Source organism: Megascapheus bottae, chromosome 11, assembly GCF_031878675.1.
Source record: "Megascapheus bottae isolate mThoBot1 chromosome 11, mThoBot2.hap1, whole genome shotgun sequence".
NCBI lineage: Eukaryota > Metazoa > Chordata > Mammalia > Rodentia > Geomyidae > Megascapheus > Megascapheus bottae.
Genome location: NC_143519.1, coordinates 22,171,850 through 22,188,655, shown reverse-complemented (window position 1 = coordinate 22,188,655; position 16,806 = coordinate 22,171,850). Strand labels below are relative to the sequence as shown.

Below are 16,806 nucleotides of genomic sequence, written 5' to 3'. Positions count from 1 at the left end.
GGGTGTTTGTGCATGCTAGGCAAGCACTCTACCACTAAGCCAAACTCCTGGCCCCTGTAATGCTTTTAAACAGGAGGAAAAACTTGCCAACAAGCCCACTAGATGATTTACTTGTTTCCATTTGCTAGGACTGTATGTAGCAGGCCTTTGGCCTGAACCATTCCTGGAGAAGTGTGCTCTTCAACTAGTTAATAACATCAGACAACTTGATACAAATTCAGATCTGTTGGCTGTATCCCAGAGCCATTAACTCAGAAATCTGGGAGGGGAGTATGATCTAGCAATTAGTATTTGAAGCACCCAGAGATTGGCATAAATGTCACTTAGACAAAAAAGTGGTACTCAGTCTGTGCACACGAGGATTCAGCATGCACCAAGGTAAAGATGAGGTAGGTTCATTAATTAATATTCTATTAATAGAGAAAGACTCTTACATTCATACTTTCTGCATAGCTAGGGTAATAGGCACGAGCCACTATTCTGCAATATACTTTATAAATTTCCTCTTTAAAAAGAGTGAACACACTATGTCCTTAGGACAAATCAGGGCTGTTGCCTGCTTGTATGGCTGGAAAGATATTTTTTTTCTTGTGGTGGGTTATGGGCCTTGAACTTTGGGCTTGGGCGCTGTCACTTAGCTCTTCAGCTCAAGGCTACGACCCTACCCTAGAGCCACAGCCCCACTTCCCATTTTTTAGTAGTTAATTGGAGAAAGAGTCTCACAGTCCTTAGTGCCTGGGCTGGCTTTGAACTTTGATCCTCAGATCTCAGCTTGCTGAGTAGCTAGGATTATAGGCATAAGCCACCATGCCCAGCTGAGATTTTTTTAAAATAATAGAATAGAAAAAATATATCGAAAATGATGGGAAATATGTTGTAATTTATATTCTGTAAATAAAGTTTGGAGGAACACAGCCATGTTTATTAATTTTCATGTCATCCATGATGCTTTTGAGTTGGAACAGCAAAGTTGTGTAATTGCAACTAAGATTGTGTTTTGAAAACTGAAAGTATTTCTTGCTGGTCCTTTCCTGAAAAAGTTTGCCAACTCTGAACTGTAATAATAAATTACCAAAGGACAATGCTTTCCCCTTCCCATCATGGGTGAATAGAATTACACTAAAAGTGTACATAAGGAAGTATGTTAATATAAGAATATGAGCTCATGATATTTGTAGTAATTCTAAAGGTGTGTTGTTGTGATAAAATTTACAATTAGAGTATGCTTACATATAGAAAGATCAGTTACTAGATTCAGCCATTGCTGGGGAATAATCCCACTCTCTATACTGAAAACACTCTTAAGCACCTTAGCATTGTATAACAATGAGGTAGAGAACCTCTATGGTTAGTTGCAGTGTCTCCTGGTGGTTATTTTGAGTAATTTCCATTTCTGAGGTTAAAAGTAAAATGTTAAAATGTATCTTTGAAGGTGTATCCTTGACTTTAATTTTTCAAAAGAAGCATCTATCAAAGTTAAGTGTAAATTAGATGAAGGAGAGATTTCATGTAAGTTTCTTAACTTACTAGTGTTTAGACTGATTTTCTTCAAATGGATGTAAGGCCATATCACCTTTTCATCCATTAGCCCAAGTTTATATATACGCGTCTGTTGTGGACTATAGATGAAGGTGTTCATTTTTAGACACTGTAAGGTGAGATCATAAGATCCTCAGGATGCCTAGCCAGCAAGAAAAGGCCCTGACCCCTGACTCTGAAACATAGCTTAGGGGAAATGATTAGATGTGTCTTTGAAGTAGTTCTCAGCGGGCTTTGGAAAGCAGCATGTTCAGTTTGGGAAGATTTGCTTGTGAAAAACAACTCTGGGTACTTGGAAGTATAAAATGCAAGTTCTTTTTCTATAGGCACTGTTAAACATAGGTTGTTTCCCACAGAAGACCAGCACCCTCTCTACCTGTATTATACCTATAATGTAGATTTCTTTTTTCAAGGTTATATGTGGGCTCTTCGAAGACCTCATCAGAGAAATCCTTGAGTCCTCTGCAGTGGTGTAGACACGTCCTAGATAACCCGACTCCAGAGATGGAAGCAGCCCGACGTTCCTTGTGCTTTCGACTGGAGCAAGGTATTGTGAGCATCTATGTTCTCCAACTCCTGTCACTCTGGATCTCCTTTTGTTGTTGGCTTGGGACAGACACTGAAGTTGAAAAAACAAAACCAAAACTGATTCTGAGGTACAGATATTGCATGCAACTTCTTTCACATCTCCTGCATAACACTTTCTCAATATAAGCTATATCTTGTTTTAGTTTGTATTATAACATAGGAACACTTCTTTTTTTCTTTTTGAAAACATTCCAGCAAATGAAAACTGTCAGTCTTCGATTTCCTGGAGTTACTAAACAGGTTGTGTGGCTGGATTCTAAAGTGGTAAACTAGGATCCCATTGGGATTTGAGTGCCAACCTTATCGAGCTCTTTCTGTGTTTAGTTAGTTGTATAACCGGATGTTCTAATCTTCATAAACTAGTAAAGAATCTTTGTAGTGTATATACCATTACTTAAGCTATAGAGCCCAACAGAAATGTCACTAAAAGAGAACAAAAAAAGAGGAGAAAGAGGCAGTTACAGAAGTTACGTTTACTTAGGTTTGGGGCTTATCTCTTAACCTTATGACATCTGTTTCATTATCCAGGATCTCTTTCTAGTCCGTGAAGCTCTTGCATCCAGATGACCTTGCAAGTTATACAGTTCTCCCTTCCAGAGTGAAGACTTGGGGTCTCTGAGAAAAGGGCGCAGGGAATCATCATCAACAAACTCAACAGCATGATATATTAATTTTGGTTGGAGACCAGAACTCGAACTCAGTACCTGCTGCTTTATCTTGTTGACTAGTAAGCCAACTAAGCCATGCTTCCAGCCCCAACAGCATGAATCTTATGCACACTGATGTTTGAGAATGCTGGTTCTGTAGCTAGGCCTTGGATTGGGCCATCTCAGGCTGCAGTTTTAGAACTAATGCTTTCATTTATTTGCACATAAGTTAGATTACTTTCAAAAATGATTTTGAAAAAGTAGGTGTAAAGCTTTAGGTCAGTTATCCAATGGGGACCCTTTTTTTTTATTGACAAGGGCCTCAAGGAAAGGCTAATTTATAAAAAGAATTCTGAGATCTCGGGGACATTTATTGGCATGCTCAAGGTTTTTTGTGATATGTTATTGAAATTATATAACACAGAGTTTAGCCATATATATGCGCGTGTATGTGTATGTGAATGTATATACATATCTCTCTATATACATATCTCTATAAATCTATATCTCTATTGTCTGTCTATCTATCTATCTATCTATCTATCTATCTATCTATCTATCTATCTATCTGACTAGACACTGGTAACTCACACCTGTTATCCTAGCTACTCAGTAGCTGACAGATGGAAGATCACTATTTGCAACCAGCCTGGGTAGAGGAGTTTGCTAGATTCCCATCTCTAGAATAACCAGTGAAAAGCAAATCTGGAAGCCTGGCTCAAGTGAGCAAGCTCAATGCTCTGAGTTCACATCTCAGTACTCCAAGAAATAAATTTGCATAAAATGATTTGCTGTGAGATTAAAAGATTTTGTTGTAAGGATCCATAATCCCATTATGGTTTAGAAGTAAGGGATTTGGGCTGGGGATACAGTGTATAGTGTGTCCTTGCCTCACATACCTACAGCCTTAGCTTTGAAGCCCAGCATCATTGAGAAAAAGAGGAATATGGATTGTTTACTACATAAAAAAATTCTTTTTTAGTGTTCATACTTATGAAATATCTGTAGTTTGAAAAGCTTGGTCATGGATATTAGAAGAAAAATGGAAATAACAGATTCCTACTTTGTTCTTCTATGCCTATTTTATTTCTCAGGTAAATTAACAAAAGTTGTTTGTTTTTATTTCTTCTGCCTGTCCCCCTCCTTCCTGAATCCTTGCTGGGAATTGAACTTAAGGCCTCAGGCGATCTACACAAATCCTCTGTCACTGTTCATTTCTTTATAAACTGCATTCTCCCCAGCCTATTGGCTTTTGTTCCCAATTTTCAAAATTATCCATCAACTTTTGACGTTGATTTTATAGGCTTAATACTTTTAACACTCTGCTTGGATCTTTTCTCTGCATATTCTTCCATGTAGCTTTATATCAATTTTAGGATGCATGAGTATTAACTAGGTTAGAACCACATCTAAGGCGTGTGATATTTTATTATATTTCTTTTTCCATCTAACATTTTCGGTTTTTAGTTTATTCTAAAAATACATCCTGTTGCCTAGCAAAATAGTCTGGGGGTGTGGCTCAAACAGTAGAACACCAGTCTAGAAAGTCTTACAGGAGTAGAATCAGATAAAAGTAACAAAACCCCATAGAACTTCCTGGGGTAGGATTAACTCACATGGTACCATAAATTTGAATAAGGATAATCCAGAGTTTTTGATAAATCCATGTCATGAGGTTGGGATGTTAATCAAATAATGATCCAAAAGCTTATCTCAGTAATTCAAAACACTCAATATGTGGTTCAGTTAATATGAGGCCAGGTAATTAAAGCTTATCTTGACGTAGGGTGCTCAAATATCCTTAACTATTGAATCAAGACAGGTCACATTTGAGGAGTGTGGTTTTTCAAATAGCATAGACCTGCATAATTACTGTACTGGGTCATGTTTCCCTACCACTCTCGCCCATGTCCTTCCAGGATTGTGTGGGAAAGATGTGAACAGATGGTATTCTTTCATTGAGCTTTTTTTTTTTTTTTTTTTTTTTTTAATCTTTCTGTAACTGCTCCCAGTCTTGTTTCAGTGGTTTTGAGGGAGAGTTGACTTCTAAATTTAGCCAGTGAAGAAGAAAGTTGTGGTCTGACACAGCATTCTGATGATGGCCTTTTCGTTTGTAAAAGCCACACGGATTGAACCAAGACAGTAAAGGGCTTATCAAGTATTTGTCTCCTGGACACTGTCCAGTCTCTCTCCTTGCTAAGATGCTATCCATTGTCAGCTCAAGTTTCTACTCATGAGCTGTTCTGTCAGATCTGGAACACAAAATTAAAACTTAGCTTGCAGAGTTCATTTTAGGTGAAACTTGCAAAGGATTCCCTTTCTCCCTGGAAAAAATAATTTGAAATCAAAACTATGACTTTTGGGCAGAAACAGTGTCCTGATATTGGTACTATTTCTGTATGCTGAAAGTTAAAGATACATGATTTTTCTGTAAATTTCGATTTTTATCACATTTGCTTTGCTCTTACGTTCAGAAGACCCTTCATGCATTTGTTTTAGTATTGACAGTGATCTAGAAAGTAAGAAATCAGTGATCTAGGAAGTTAGAAATAACTAGGGATTGTACTTCTATGAAATGTGTCCCTTATATCCAACAACCTGGATATGATGTGTTTATCAAATACCTTTAACAATATCTTTTGTTTTTATCTATTTTTGGTTCTGCATGTATTACTGTGTTGATTATTTTGTTCTGTAGTTTTATCTTGATTAGAAAGGTTTTGGTAGCTGAGCAGTGGTGGCTCACAGTGGTCTGTAATCCTAGCTACTCAAGAGGCTGCATTCTGAGGCTTACCCTCTGAAGCGAGCCTGACCAGAAAAGTCTGTGAGCTGCATACTTCCAGGTAACAGCAAGAAAAAGCCAAAAGTGGGAAGTGTAGCTTAAGTGGTAGACTGTCATCCTTGGCTGAAAAGCAAAACAAGAAAGCACAAAGCCCTGAGTTGAAGCCTCAATACCAGTGTACACACACACACACACACACACACACACACACACACCTATACAAAGGAAAAGTATTTATTAAAATAATTAACATGACAGTGTGTAGCAGTTGTTGCTGCAGCGAATTTATAAGTAAACACCCATACTTAGCACAAAACAACATAAAGTTCTTCCAAAGAAAATGTATGTGTTAGTATGCGTACATGTGTGTGTGTATGCGTGTGCATGTGTGCTAGAATTAAATCTTGGGCCTCCTGCCTGCCCAACATGTTTTTTATCACTGAGATCCACCCTCAGATCCCCAAAATAGTTTCATTCTGCTAACATACTGACATGATGTTGATTAAAGTTGACTGTGACAGTGAAATTAGTTTTATTGTGGAAGATGTTTATGCCTATTTTGGGGGACTTCTAAAAAGTACAGCCAGATTTCAGTATGGATTCCTAGACCTTCGCCTTCTGAAATACTGGGACCTGATCAGAGATGATTAGGATGCTTAATGGTGTGAAGTACTAAGTACTTACTAGCTGTAGCCACAGTGCCAAAGGCAAACAAGACCAGCTTAGTGCCTGACCTTTGGAGCAGGCTGTCTGTGCAGAGAAGGAACAGCACGTTTTGTTTGCTATCTTCCTCTGTCTCAAAGCCAGGTGTGTAATGCTAAGAGGAAACATAACTAAGTTTGAGAGGGTGGCCAAGAAATACTTTCCTGAGAATATGGCATGTCAGCTGGGACTTGAGAATCGGTGAGCGAGCCAGCCCCATCACTGGGGGGAGGAGGGTAAAGTCCACAGAAACAGAATGAAGTCCCTGTGGTAGGAAGAGAAGGCCAATGTGAAAGACACTGGTTGGGCATATTGGTAGAGGTGTGATGGGAACTGAAGAGGAACATATTCTGACCTGTAAGACTTTCTAGACAGGCATTCTACTGTTTGAGCCACACCTTTAGCCCTTTTTGCTTTTGTAATTTTCTAATTGGGTCAGGATTTTTGGCCCTGTCTGGCCCAGGCTATGATTGTCCTATTTATTATGATTCCTGCAAAGATGTCATCATATCCTGCTTTTTATTGGTTGAAGTAGGGCCTCATGAATTTTTTTCTGGGACTGACTTTAGGTTTTAAGTAGCTAGATGCCAGATGCAAGCCACTGTACCCTGCAAAAGATCAAATCTTTAACTTGGCTCCAGCTTCTGGAAAACTTTAGGAAAGTGGTTCTACATGGGGAAAGGTAAAGAGATTTCTGCTTTAGACCTTTTAGCGCCCCCCCTCCATATATATATATATATATATATATATATATATATATATATATATAGAGAGAGAGAGAGAGAGAGAGAGAGAGAGAGAGAGAGAGAGAGAGAGAGAGGGAGAGGGGGGGGGTGTCTTGGGGCTTGAATTTGGCCTGGGCACTGTCCTTGAGCTCTTCAGCTCAAGGCTACCACTCTACCCCTGGGCCTGGGTGTTGTCCCTGAGCTCTTCAGCTCAAGGCTACCACCCTACCCTTGAGCCAAGCCCCACTTCCCATTTTCTAGGGGTTAGTTGGAGATAAGAGTCTCAGGTCCTTTTGTGCCAGGCTGGCTTTGAACTTTGATCCTCAGATCTTAGTCTCCTGAGTAGCTAGGATTATAGGATTAAGCCACTACGGCTTTTTTAGCTCTGTTTTGATGCTCATTTTAATGATGTCATGAATGGATTAGTTTGGGACCAAAAATAGTTTTTTCTTGATCAAAACACTCTAAATTTATATATTAACTTTTACCACCTCTGAGGATGAGTGGGCCAGAGGCCCTCTGGAATACAAGGTTCTAAACTGGAAGAGGAATATTGTAGCCTAAGCAACATTCGAAGGGAAGGATTGTTGAGTTTTGATCTCCTTATTCTTCGATTGGGAAACTTCACAGTGCTTTCTGACAGTTGACTGGGTTTGGCTTTGCCTGCAGACTGCTCCACCCTTATTAGTGAGAAGACTCTTACGAGTGATTTTCCTTTTGGAATGAGGAAGACTACTCTTTTCAGGCAGGAGATTATTTAGTCTATTTTTAGTGAATTAAACTCCATAGCATCTTTATATAACAATTGCAGTTTGGAACTTGCAAGCTCTTCTGGTTGGTGTTTGTGGCTTCCATTTGTGGCTTTCGTCTAACGGAAACAGCTGACTATTGTGACAATGTGACATAGATAACAGGTCATTAGATACTCCTTGTTTTCATTTTCAATGATTACTTTTGCTAAAATCTCTTAACATATTTTGTGACTATTTTCATTATCTTTAAATTTGATTTAAGCTATCATGAACAGGCCTAAGAAGAAAAGGGTCCCCACTAAATGGAATTTTTTCTTTTTCTTTTCTTTTTTTTGGATGGTACTTGGGTTTGAACTCAGGGCCTCATGCCTGTTGGGCAGGCACTCTACCTCTGGAGCTATACCTCCAATGATATATGTATATATATGCATATATATACTTATATGTGTATGTATATCTATATACATGTATATCTATATGTGTGTGTGTGTATATATATATATATATATATATATTTTTTTTTTTTTTTTTGCCAGTCTTGGGGCTTGAACTCAAGGCTTAGGTACTGTCCTTGGACACATTTTGCTCAAGGCCAGTACTCTGCCACTTGAGCCATAGTGCTACTTCTGGCTTTTCCTGTGTATATGGTTCTGGGAAATCGAAACCAGGGCTTTGTGCATGCTAGTCAAACATGCTACCACTAGACCATGTTCCCAGTCTGTACTTACATATTTATGTAGGTATGTATGTGTGTATATGTATTACCATATGTAAATATTTTAACTGTTAAACCGGGATTGTTTTTTCAGTACTGTGTACTTATCTCTGGACTTCGCATTTGCTATCAAGGGCGAAATTTTTACATATCCCTTGAGGTGAACTTTCTATTAAGGTTAGTGAAGTAGAAGTCTGATGATAACTTGGAATAACAGAGATCATTCTTTTCTTGAGTAATACTAGATTCAATCTGTGTGTGCTTAAAGCTAATGTCTTATCTTTAATATGGTCAATGGTTATGCAGAACAAGATGACATTCCAGAGAAGCTCCCCTTCTGAGCCTCATTTCTCAGCTGTACTTTTAGACCATCCCTGTGGTTAGAGAGGTCTTCCAGAAATACAGTAGTCAAAAATGAGTTTAAAATCTGAAAAATAGGAAAGGCCTAATTCTTTAATTGTGATTTAATTGTGATTTCACCAATGAGATTATAATAACTATCATAAGACCTAGGAAATGTTTGACCTAACATTAAGAATAGATAGAAAAGTTTGATCCCAATGAAATAAGTGGTATTAAGTGACATTTACTAAACAGTGAAATTTTGTAGCTGACAATAAACAAATATTTGTTAAATGTCCCTTGTCATATCAGAGTTTTACACCCTGTTAGTTATTTTAAAACAAGTAAATATATTTTAAGCTTAATCTTAATGTTGAAAGGGACTTCCCTGAGTAGCTCTGGGTATTAGTGATTAGGTAATTGAACTTTTATTAGATGTTAATTAAGGGTATTATGCAAATCATGCTTTATAGGTGTCTACATTTTGAATTCAACTAGAAGTTTAAGTGAGTACTTAACAGTATCCTGAAATCATAAACCCTTATACATATATATTACAGTTACTTATTTTAAATTGACTTTGTTATTATAGGCTGGATAAATGGGAACTGTAAGAAAGACCTAAATTAACTTTCTAGTAAGTTTTCTGTCTGTAATTTGAAGATTGAGGAACTTGGAATAACAACTGTTAACCCTAATAACTGATTCCTAAGAGTACCCATTAAGTCGCTAGCCCTTTTCTTGTATGGAATTGACAGTTACCTTATATTACCATCCACTCCTCTTTATTTTGTGTGTCAGGGAAAGAGCATCGTGAGCACATGTTTGTGAGTAGTCATAGAACTTGCTAGGCCCCATATATTTGTCAAATCAGTCACAGAGCGGAGCACTATGGAGAAATTAATGCCACTCACGTTTACCCAGTAAAAAATAATAGATCAGATAAGCAGCAGACCGTATGTTACCACTCTAGGCTGCTTGTCCAGGCTGGAGTGAGCTCACTGGTGCTGATACATGGAGGCTGGCTTTTACCCCAGCCAGGGCAGTTTAGAAGAGTGAAATGTAAAATACTTTGGTTTCAAAGTTCTTTTCGTAAGATGTGTTCAGATATTTGAGTATGTCTGTATACCTAGTATGTGTGTAGGCTGTTAGGTGCTTGCAATATAACATGAACTCTTCCAGCACATTCATACTCAAGAAAATTATTTATGGAAAGGAAGGTTTTCCTGCCCTGGTAGTTTGTGGGTATAGATTAAAATGCTGTGATCTGGATCAAGCTTCCTGTCAATTAATGGAAGAATAAAGAGTATTCAAAGAGCCAATGTCCTTTTTACCTTCAATAGCCTTTGACCCATAGTTAGTATTAGTGCAGTCCATGTAATTGAATTCCTGTGTATGGTGTAAATTGAAGCTGGACAGCCTGTAGTATGAAGAAAGGAAAACCCAGAAGAACTGGAGGGCTGGTAATCTGGTCTTGCTTCCTGGCCTTGCTTCCTTCTTTCCAGGACTCTGTGGTACTGAGTCTTAATATTTAAGAGTCACGATAAGACCTTGGCAGCCTGTCATTTTGAACAAATGATCTATTTCAAAAGTAATAAAAATGTAGAGTCTGTAGCTTGTTTTCTTTGATGTGGTTTCTGAACAAACAAGAATTGTGGATCATCTTGTTCCAACTGTTGGAATGTTCACTGTTCAGTACTTTGTTTCCTCAGATGTGGCTTACTGCATTTATTCTACCTGAGTGTTTTTTATGCTTTAGTTGAGGACTGGGTCTGCCAGAGAAGTCTAATTGATGTCTCAGTTGTCAGTCTGTCTGGAGAATTATTTAGTCTCTCGTCTATAGGGCTATATCCTCATAAAATAACATGTCTACATCTGTCTACCTCTTTTTTGAAGTCAGGATATTAACTGTATATTAAGGAATATACTGTGTACAGGCACTTAAATTTTACCTACCTCTCCAGCTCTTTTCTCATGTATATCCTGAGCACTGTCCTAAACTAGACTTTACACTGGTCTTTCTGGCCACCATATTTTCATAGATACTTTCTCTATCTAAGGTGGCATTTAGTCTTACAAGATAGATTCTAGTCTTAGCTAGTTTTGAGGCCCTGATTGCAGGAAGTTGTGAGGATTCCAGAGAGCCATGTAGCACGGAGAGATCTTGAAGCAGTTTATTTTAAAACTTCTGGGAAAGAAAATCTTGGCAAATAGGATGCAGTTAATCAATGCATCAGAATTGTTTGGGCCAACTCTGTGCTATTCTAAGGAATGGAATTAAATGAAAATTGTATAACCCATGTCATCTCCATTTTTCTCATAGGCAGACCTTTTCTTATGGATAGAACTTTGGAATAGGAATATAGGAAAATTTCACTGTTATTTAGAATTTTTCCCCCATTTTCTCCTTTTGCAAAATTGTCATTGTCTTTTTCATCCTAAAGTATTTTGATCATAATTGAGTCTCTCAAAACAACTTAACATATTTATATGAAAAATCAGTGCATTGAGTGAAGGAGATAAAATATCCTCTACATAAAAGTTCTTCAGGACTTGGGGTGTGGCTCAAGAAGTGGAACACTGCCTAGCAAATGCAGGGTCCTGAGTTCCAACCCTAGTTCTATTACCCCCACCCCCTTGGTACTTACAAAAAATGATTTCTGTTAAAATTTTTGTAAGTGTAATTACATAGAAAAGAATAGGAAGATGCAATCCTTTCCGCTTCTTTTCCTTCCCTTCCTCCACTGTACCCTTGGGGAGTAATAGACAACTTTTGTTTTGTGGTTTTCCTCTACAGTAATTCTCTCCCTTCTTAAAAGCTTCAGTGCTGAAGAAGAATGTGGAACATTCTTCCTTGCAATAGATGTTAATTGTGCTCTTCGTTGGGATCTTGCTGTCACAGCCACAATAACTATGTCATTGTGTGGGGAGGCTGGGTTACAGTAGAGATTGAACAGAATAATGAGTGCTATTTACTCGTGATGTGTTGTCCCCAGCATCTGTGGCTGAAAACACACAGTCACTGTCATTCATTCTGGCTAGTGATCAAACTGATATAATATAGCATCATCTATAAGCAGGAGATACAGTTACAAAGAACTATTGACCTTTTTTTTAATACAGAATTTCATGAGACACATGGAATAGTAAAGGTTCAGGGGGTAAGAGCAACTACATACAATGTGCTGCACATCAACCCCTATTTTGCAGTGTACTTCAGGATGAAGTTGCCCTGTGTGGAGCTGAGAGAACAGGATGCACATGTGTGTGCTCTGGTCCAGCGCAGTAAGGGCTGCAGGGCTGCAGAAACACAGTAGATGCCAAGTTGGATATAAGAGGCATACAGGATTATATCAGTTGAGAGCCACGTTCCAGTCAATATCCGGCCATGGAACTTGTAGATTCTGAAAGCATTACAGTAAATAGTTTCCTGGCTTACTTATAGGAAAAGATACACACACACACACACACACACACACACACACACACACACACACACACACACACATTCATGTATATGTATCGATCTGTATGTATATATATATATACACACACACATGCACATATATATGTATATGTATAATTGTTTAATGCATTGGAATTCTTAGTTAAGAATTCTTGAGTAAGAGGAAACTTCCTGATTTTAAGTAACACTGAGGGGAGTTTTCAAGAATCTACAAGAATCCCAGTTTGAAACTGATTGTTTCCTTGGCTCTTCACATCTCCTGTTTCTTCTAGTCCCACCACAGACTTAGAGTACTTGTCATTTCTTCAACAGCTCTTTTGCATCCCTCATAGAAGGGGTCTTGGGAAGGGGATTTCAAATGCTCCTTTCTTCATGTTTTGTCAGATTTCCAATAAACATAACTCAAAGTATTGTTTCAAGTGAACTTAAATCAACGTATTGCTTTAAGTGAACTTTAACTCTTTTTTCTTTTGATTTCTTTCTTGGTGTCCTGCTTAGTAAATATGTAACTAACTGCTTTTCAGGAAATATGGCTGCAACATAGAATTCAATGAAAAACCAGCAGATGATATTTGGTGTTATTTATGCAAGTTTTTTATGACTTGGGGATCTTTTTGGGGATCCTACAACTTAGAGTTAATAAGGAGGTGATAGTTTTGGATAGGGAAATAAACCAATTAAAGATAGATGAGGTTGCCGGGTAAAGATAGGTGAGGTTGCCGGGTGTGGTGGTTCATGCCTGTAATTCTAGATACTCAGGAGGCTGAGATCTGAGGATCACTGTTCAAAGCCAGCCCAGGCACTAAAGAGCCTAAAGAATATGAGACTTTTTTTGTGGGGGGGGGAAGAGGCAGTCCTGGACTTGAGTTCAGGGCCTGTGCACTGTCCTTGGACTTTCTCAAGGCTAGAGTTCTACCACTTAAGCCTCAGCACCACTTCTGGCTTTTTTCTATGTATGTGGTACTGAGGAATCGAACCTGAGTTTTCATGCATGTTAGGCAAGCCCTCTACCACTAGGCCAAACTCCCAGCCCCAACATGAGACTCTTATCTCCAATTAATTACTAGAAAACAGGAAGTGGGGCTATGGCTCAGGGACAATGCCCAAGCCCAGAGTTCAAAGCCCATGACCAAAAAAAGATAGATGAGATGATGTGAGAGTGAGGTAGTAAGGTCACCCTTGTCATGTGAGCTACAGTTTCTTTTGGTTACTTTACATCCATATCAAAATGGTATCAAGAGATTAATGTCAGTATAGATTGGTATAAAAGTCTGTTCCCTAGGTTATAGACCATTTCCTCCTAAAAACCATTTGGGACCAAGGTCATTTGGAAACAATCATTTTAAGTTTCTTCTGGTACAAAATACATTGAAAATGGACTGATGAAGTTTAGGACTGTGAACGTTAAAACTGAAAACCTTTTCCATAATTTGTAAAGACAAGATTTTTTTTTTAGTTTTCCTTTTAATACTATTTTTTTATACCAATACAAAAACATGTCTTTATTCAGAAAAAGAAAACCTTTCTAATGTAGAAATTCAAAACGAAGTTTCTTTCACACAGGTGTATTGGCTTTCAAAGTGAGATTTGATTTGAGTTTTTCTTAGTTGATGTGTAAATTGGTGCTTAATCACAAATTGGCTTTTTAAATATGTTGTCCCCTTAGATAAATAAAAGCCAGTTAAGATATTTTTATGAAATACCTTGTTTTGGTTCCCCCTCCCACCCCACTTTAAAATATTTAAATTTCTTCCTTTTTCCTTTCTGACAAAACAGCATCTGCTTCTGCGTAGCTAACTATTGCTGTTTTCTGCTTCTGTGACAGCTAGCCGATGGCGGAGTCTCTTCTCTTCAACTGCCTCCCTGGCTTTCCCTTATAGTCCTGTTGCAAGACTCAGCCCTTATAGCAATGGCATTAATACTCCCAGCTTCTCTAAAACCTCAAATAAAGCAATACTAACACCTGAAAAAACAGGTAATATTTCAATGTTTTGACCAGTTGCTTGCTTTGCAATTCAATCACTAAACACAAATGTGACACCCATCTTTCACTAGAAAGCTTGAGGGTAATCTTACAATGGAGAATTTTTTGCTGCACACTTAGTTTTGATACAGAGGGATGTGTACTCTACCACTGAGTTGCTTGCTCTCTCATGTGTGTGGTAGGCTGTGGCTGTTTTTCCTCTAGCAAATGCACACCAATGTAGTTGTATACTTTCAAATGCTTTAAGTATCTGCATGACTAAATGTCAAGTATAATTAGGTGGGTTTTTTTTTTTTTAATGTTCAACCTCACAAGCCTTTATGTTTTTATATATATTGTTTGCTTATTTTTTTCTTTTAGCTTTTTTTATGTTCAGGCTCCATAGAATGAATTGATTATATGTATATATATGTGTGTGTATATATACATATATATATATATATAGTGGCCTTTATTATGAGCTAAGTGTCTCATCATTTCTTTGTGTCTCAGCATTGGTGTTATTCCATTCCTACAGTCTTCTTCCACTTGAGTATTTTGCTCTTTAGGTCTTTTATCTAAAGCCATTGCTGCTTTATATTTACTTTGATGGGTGGCCACAAGCCTCCTGTGTATTTTTATGTATTATATGGCTTGCGTGTGTGATATTATCCATTTATGGAACTACTCTGTCTACTCATTAAAGAGTAGACCACATTAAATTTAAATTTTTAAACATGTATCCAAAAATATGCATCATTATTTATTAAAAGTGTACACAAATATATTGACATACCATACCATTTATGTAGTTATCATTACACAATATAATTATTTGTGTTTTTTCCTAAAACACCTAATTGGTCTGGGCTTGTGACTGAGTGGTAGAGTTGAAACAGGTTTAATCACAGTACCATAAGGAAAAAAGAAACATCAACATAACATGAAATCTATCCTTTAAACATGCTGAAAGATTTTAACTATTTTAAACAAAATTTTGGGAGAGGGTACAATTGGAAAATTGAATTTAAGAAAACAATGAACAGATTGTTTTTTACATATGAATTACAAACACATGAAGATATGCTTATTGTCTGACCTTAAGTGATGGCATATACTAATTATTTTCTGACATTCTGAAAATATGTAAAAGGTATTGGCTCCTTTTTAAACTGCAAGGCGTCCATGCCTTCTTTAAACTAAATGAGAGACTTATTTCCATCGTGTTTTAGGTTATGCTTCCCGAGGCTCCCCGCTCAGTCCTCAATCCTCCATCGACAGTGAGCTGAGTACTTCAGAACTGGAGGATGACTCAATCTCCATGGGATATAAATTACAGGACCTCACTGATGTTCAGATCATGGCTCGTCTGCAAGAAGAAAGTACGTTTTCAGGTTATCTGTAGGGGATGGGGGGAGGGCGAGCTCAAGCACATATCCCCTCATTATGGGCAAATTACTTGAGGATTTCTCTCTTGTACTGTCTTACTTAGTAGAATGTTGAAGATGAGTTATACATCCGTCATGTGCTTAAGAACATCGTAAGGTATTAGGCATACTCTTATAACACATTGATATTTTTTGGACACCATGTGTACTCTTGAGTATTTATCTGGGAGTAGCAGATATTTGTGTCAACTTAAGTCCTTTACCTGGATGTTTTAGCAGCTTTTTGATGCCCCTAAACTTTGTAATGGCCCTAAACTGGGATTTAGATGTCCTTCAGAATGAGAGAATGGTTAAATAACTTGAGGTACTGCCTAGCACAAAAAAGAAGAAAAACTATTGATACAGTATCTTAGCTAGAGTGCCAGTGAATCATACTGAGAGTGAAGAAAAGAGAATCCCAAGAGTTTGAATGCCGTGTAATTTCACTTATATAACACCTTGAAATGATACAACTTTATAAGTGGAAAATAGTTTAGTGGTTGGGAGTTAGGGATGGCACCTGGGGTTTCACAAAGGAGAGGGAAGTGGCTGTGTTATGAAAAGACAGCACAGAAGATTCATTTTTGTGGAGTTGTAACTGATCAATATTTTGGCTGGTAAGAAGTATACAAATCTGTTAGTAATGAAATTTTAATACATACATGAGTAAACTGGGGAAATTTCTATAGTGCTAACACCCTAGATAGTAATTTTGCAAATTATCATTGGGGAAAGTGATGAAGTATGTAGTGATATTTTCTAGCACTGATTATGAGTTATTTTAAGGAAAACTCAAATGAAAAATGCATTGATGTAGGTGTGGTGGTGAATGTCTATATTCCCATCATGCAAGAGGCTGAGACATGAGGACTGCAAGTTTGGTGAGACTAGTCTAGTCTATAGTGTAAGATGTTCTCTCAAAATCAGAATAAGACCAAAAAGGTTTTGGTACACCTCCAGATAAATGATAGTTGAAAAGTACAAAATTGGAAATGGGGCTGTCTTGTCTTTTTTGTTTGTTTGTTTGTTTTTGGTCTGTCATGGGTCTTGAACTCTGGGCCTGGATGCTGTCCCTGAGCTCATTAGCTCAAGGCTAGCACTTTACCAGAGTCACAGCACCACTTCCAGTTTTCTGGTGGTTAATTGGAGGTAAGAGTC

General features: G+C 37.7%; 1 protein-coding gene across 3 annotated transcripts in view; it reads left to right on the top strand.

The window, feature by feature from the left end:
- Slain1 (SLAIN family member 1) overlaps positions 1-16,806 on the top strand; it is a 48,257-nt gene that overhangs the window by 11,978 nt on the left and 19,473 nt on the right. Inside the window, exons 2-4 of one of the 3 annotated variants that reach the window (XM_090341995.1) lie at positions 1,953-2,086; positions 14,084-14,233; positions 15,454-15,603. In XM_090341995.1, coding sequence (XP_090198121.1) covers positions 1,953-2,086; positions 14,084-14,233; positions 15,454-15,603 — 434 coding nt within the window. Of the gene's footprint in view, positions 1-1,952; positions 2,087-2,808; positions 2,855-14,083; positions 14,234-15,453; positions 15,604-16,806 lie in introns of those variants that run through there. The other 2 variants (XM_090341997.1, XM_090341996.1) reach the window with 2 other exon arrangements.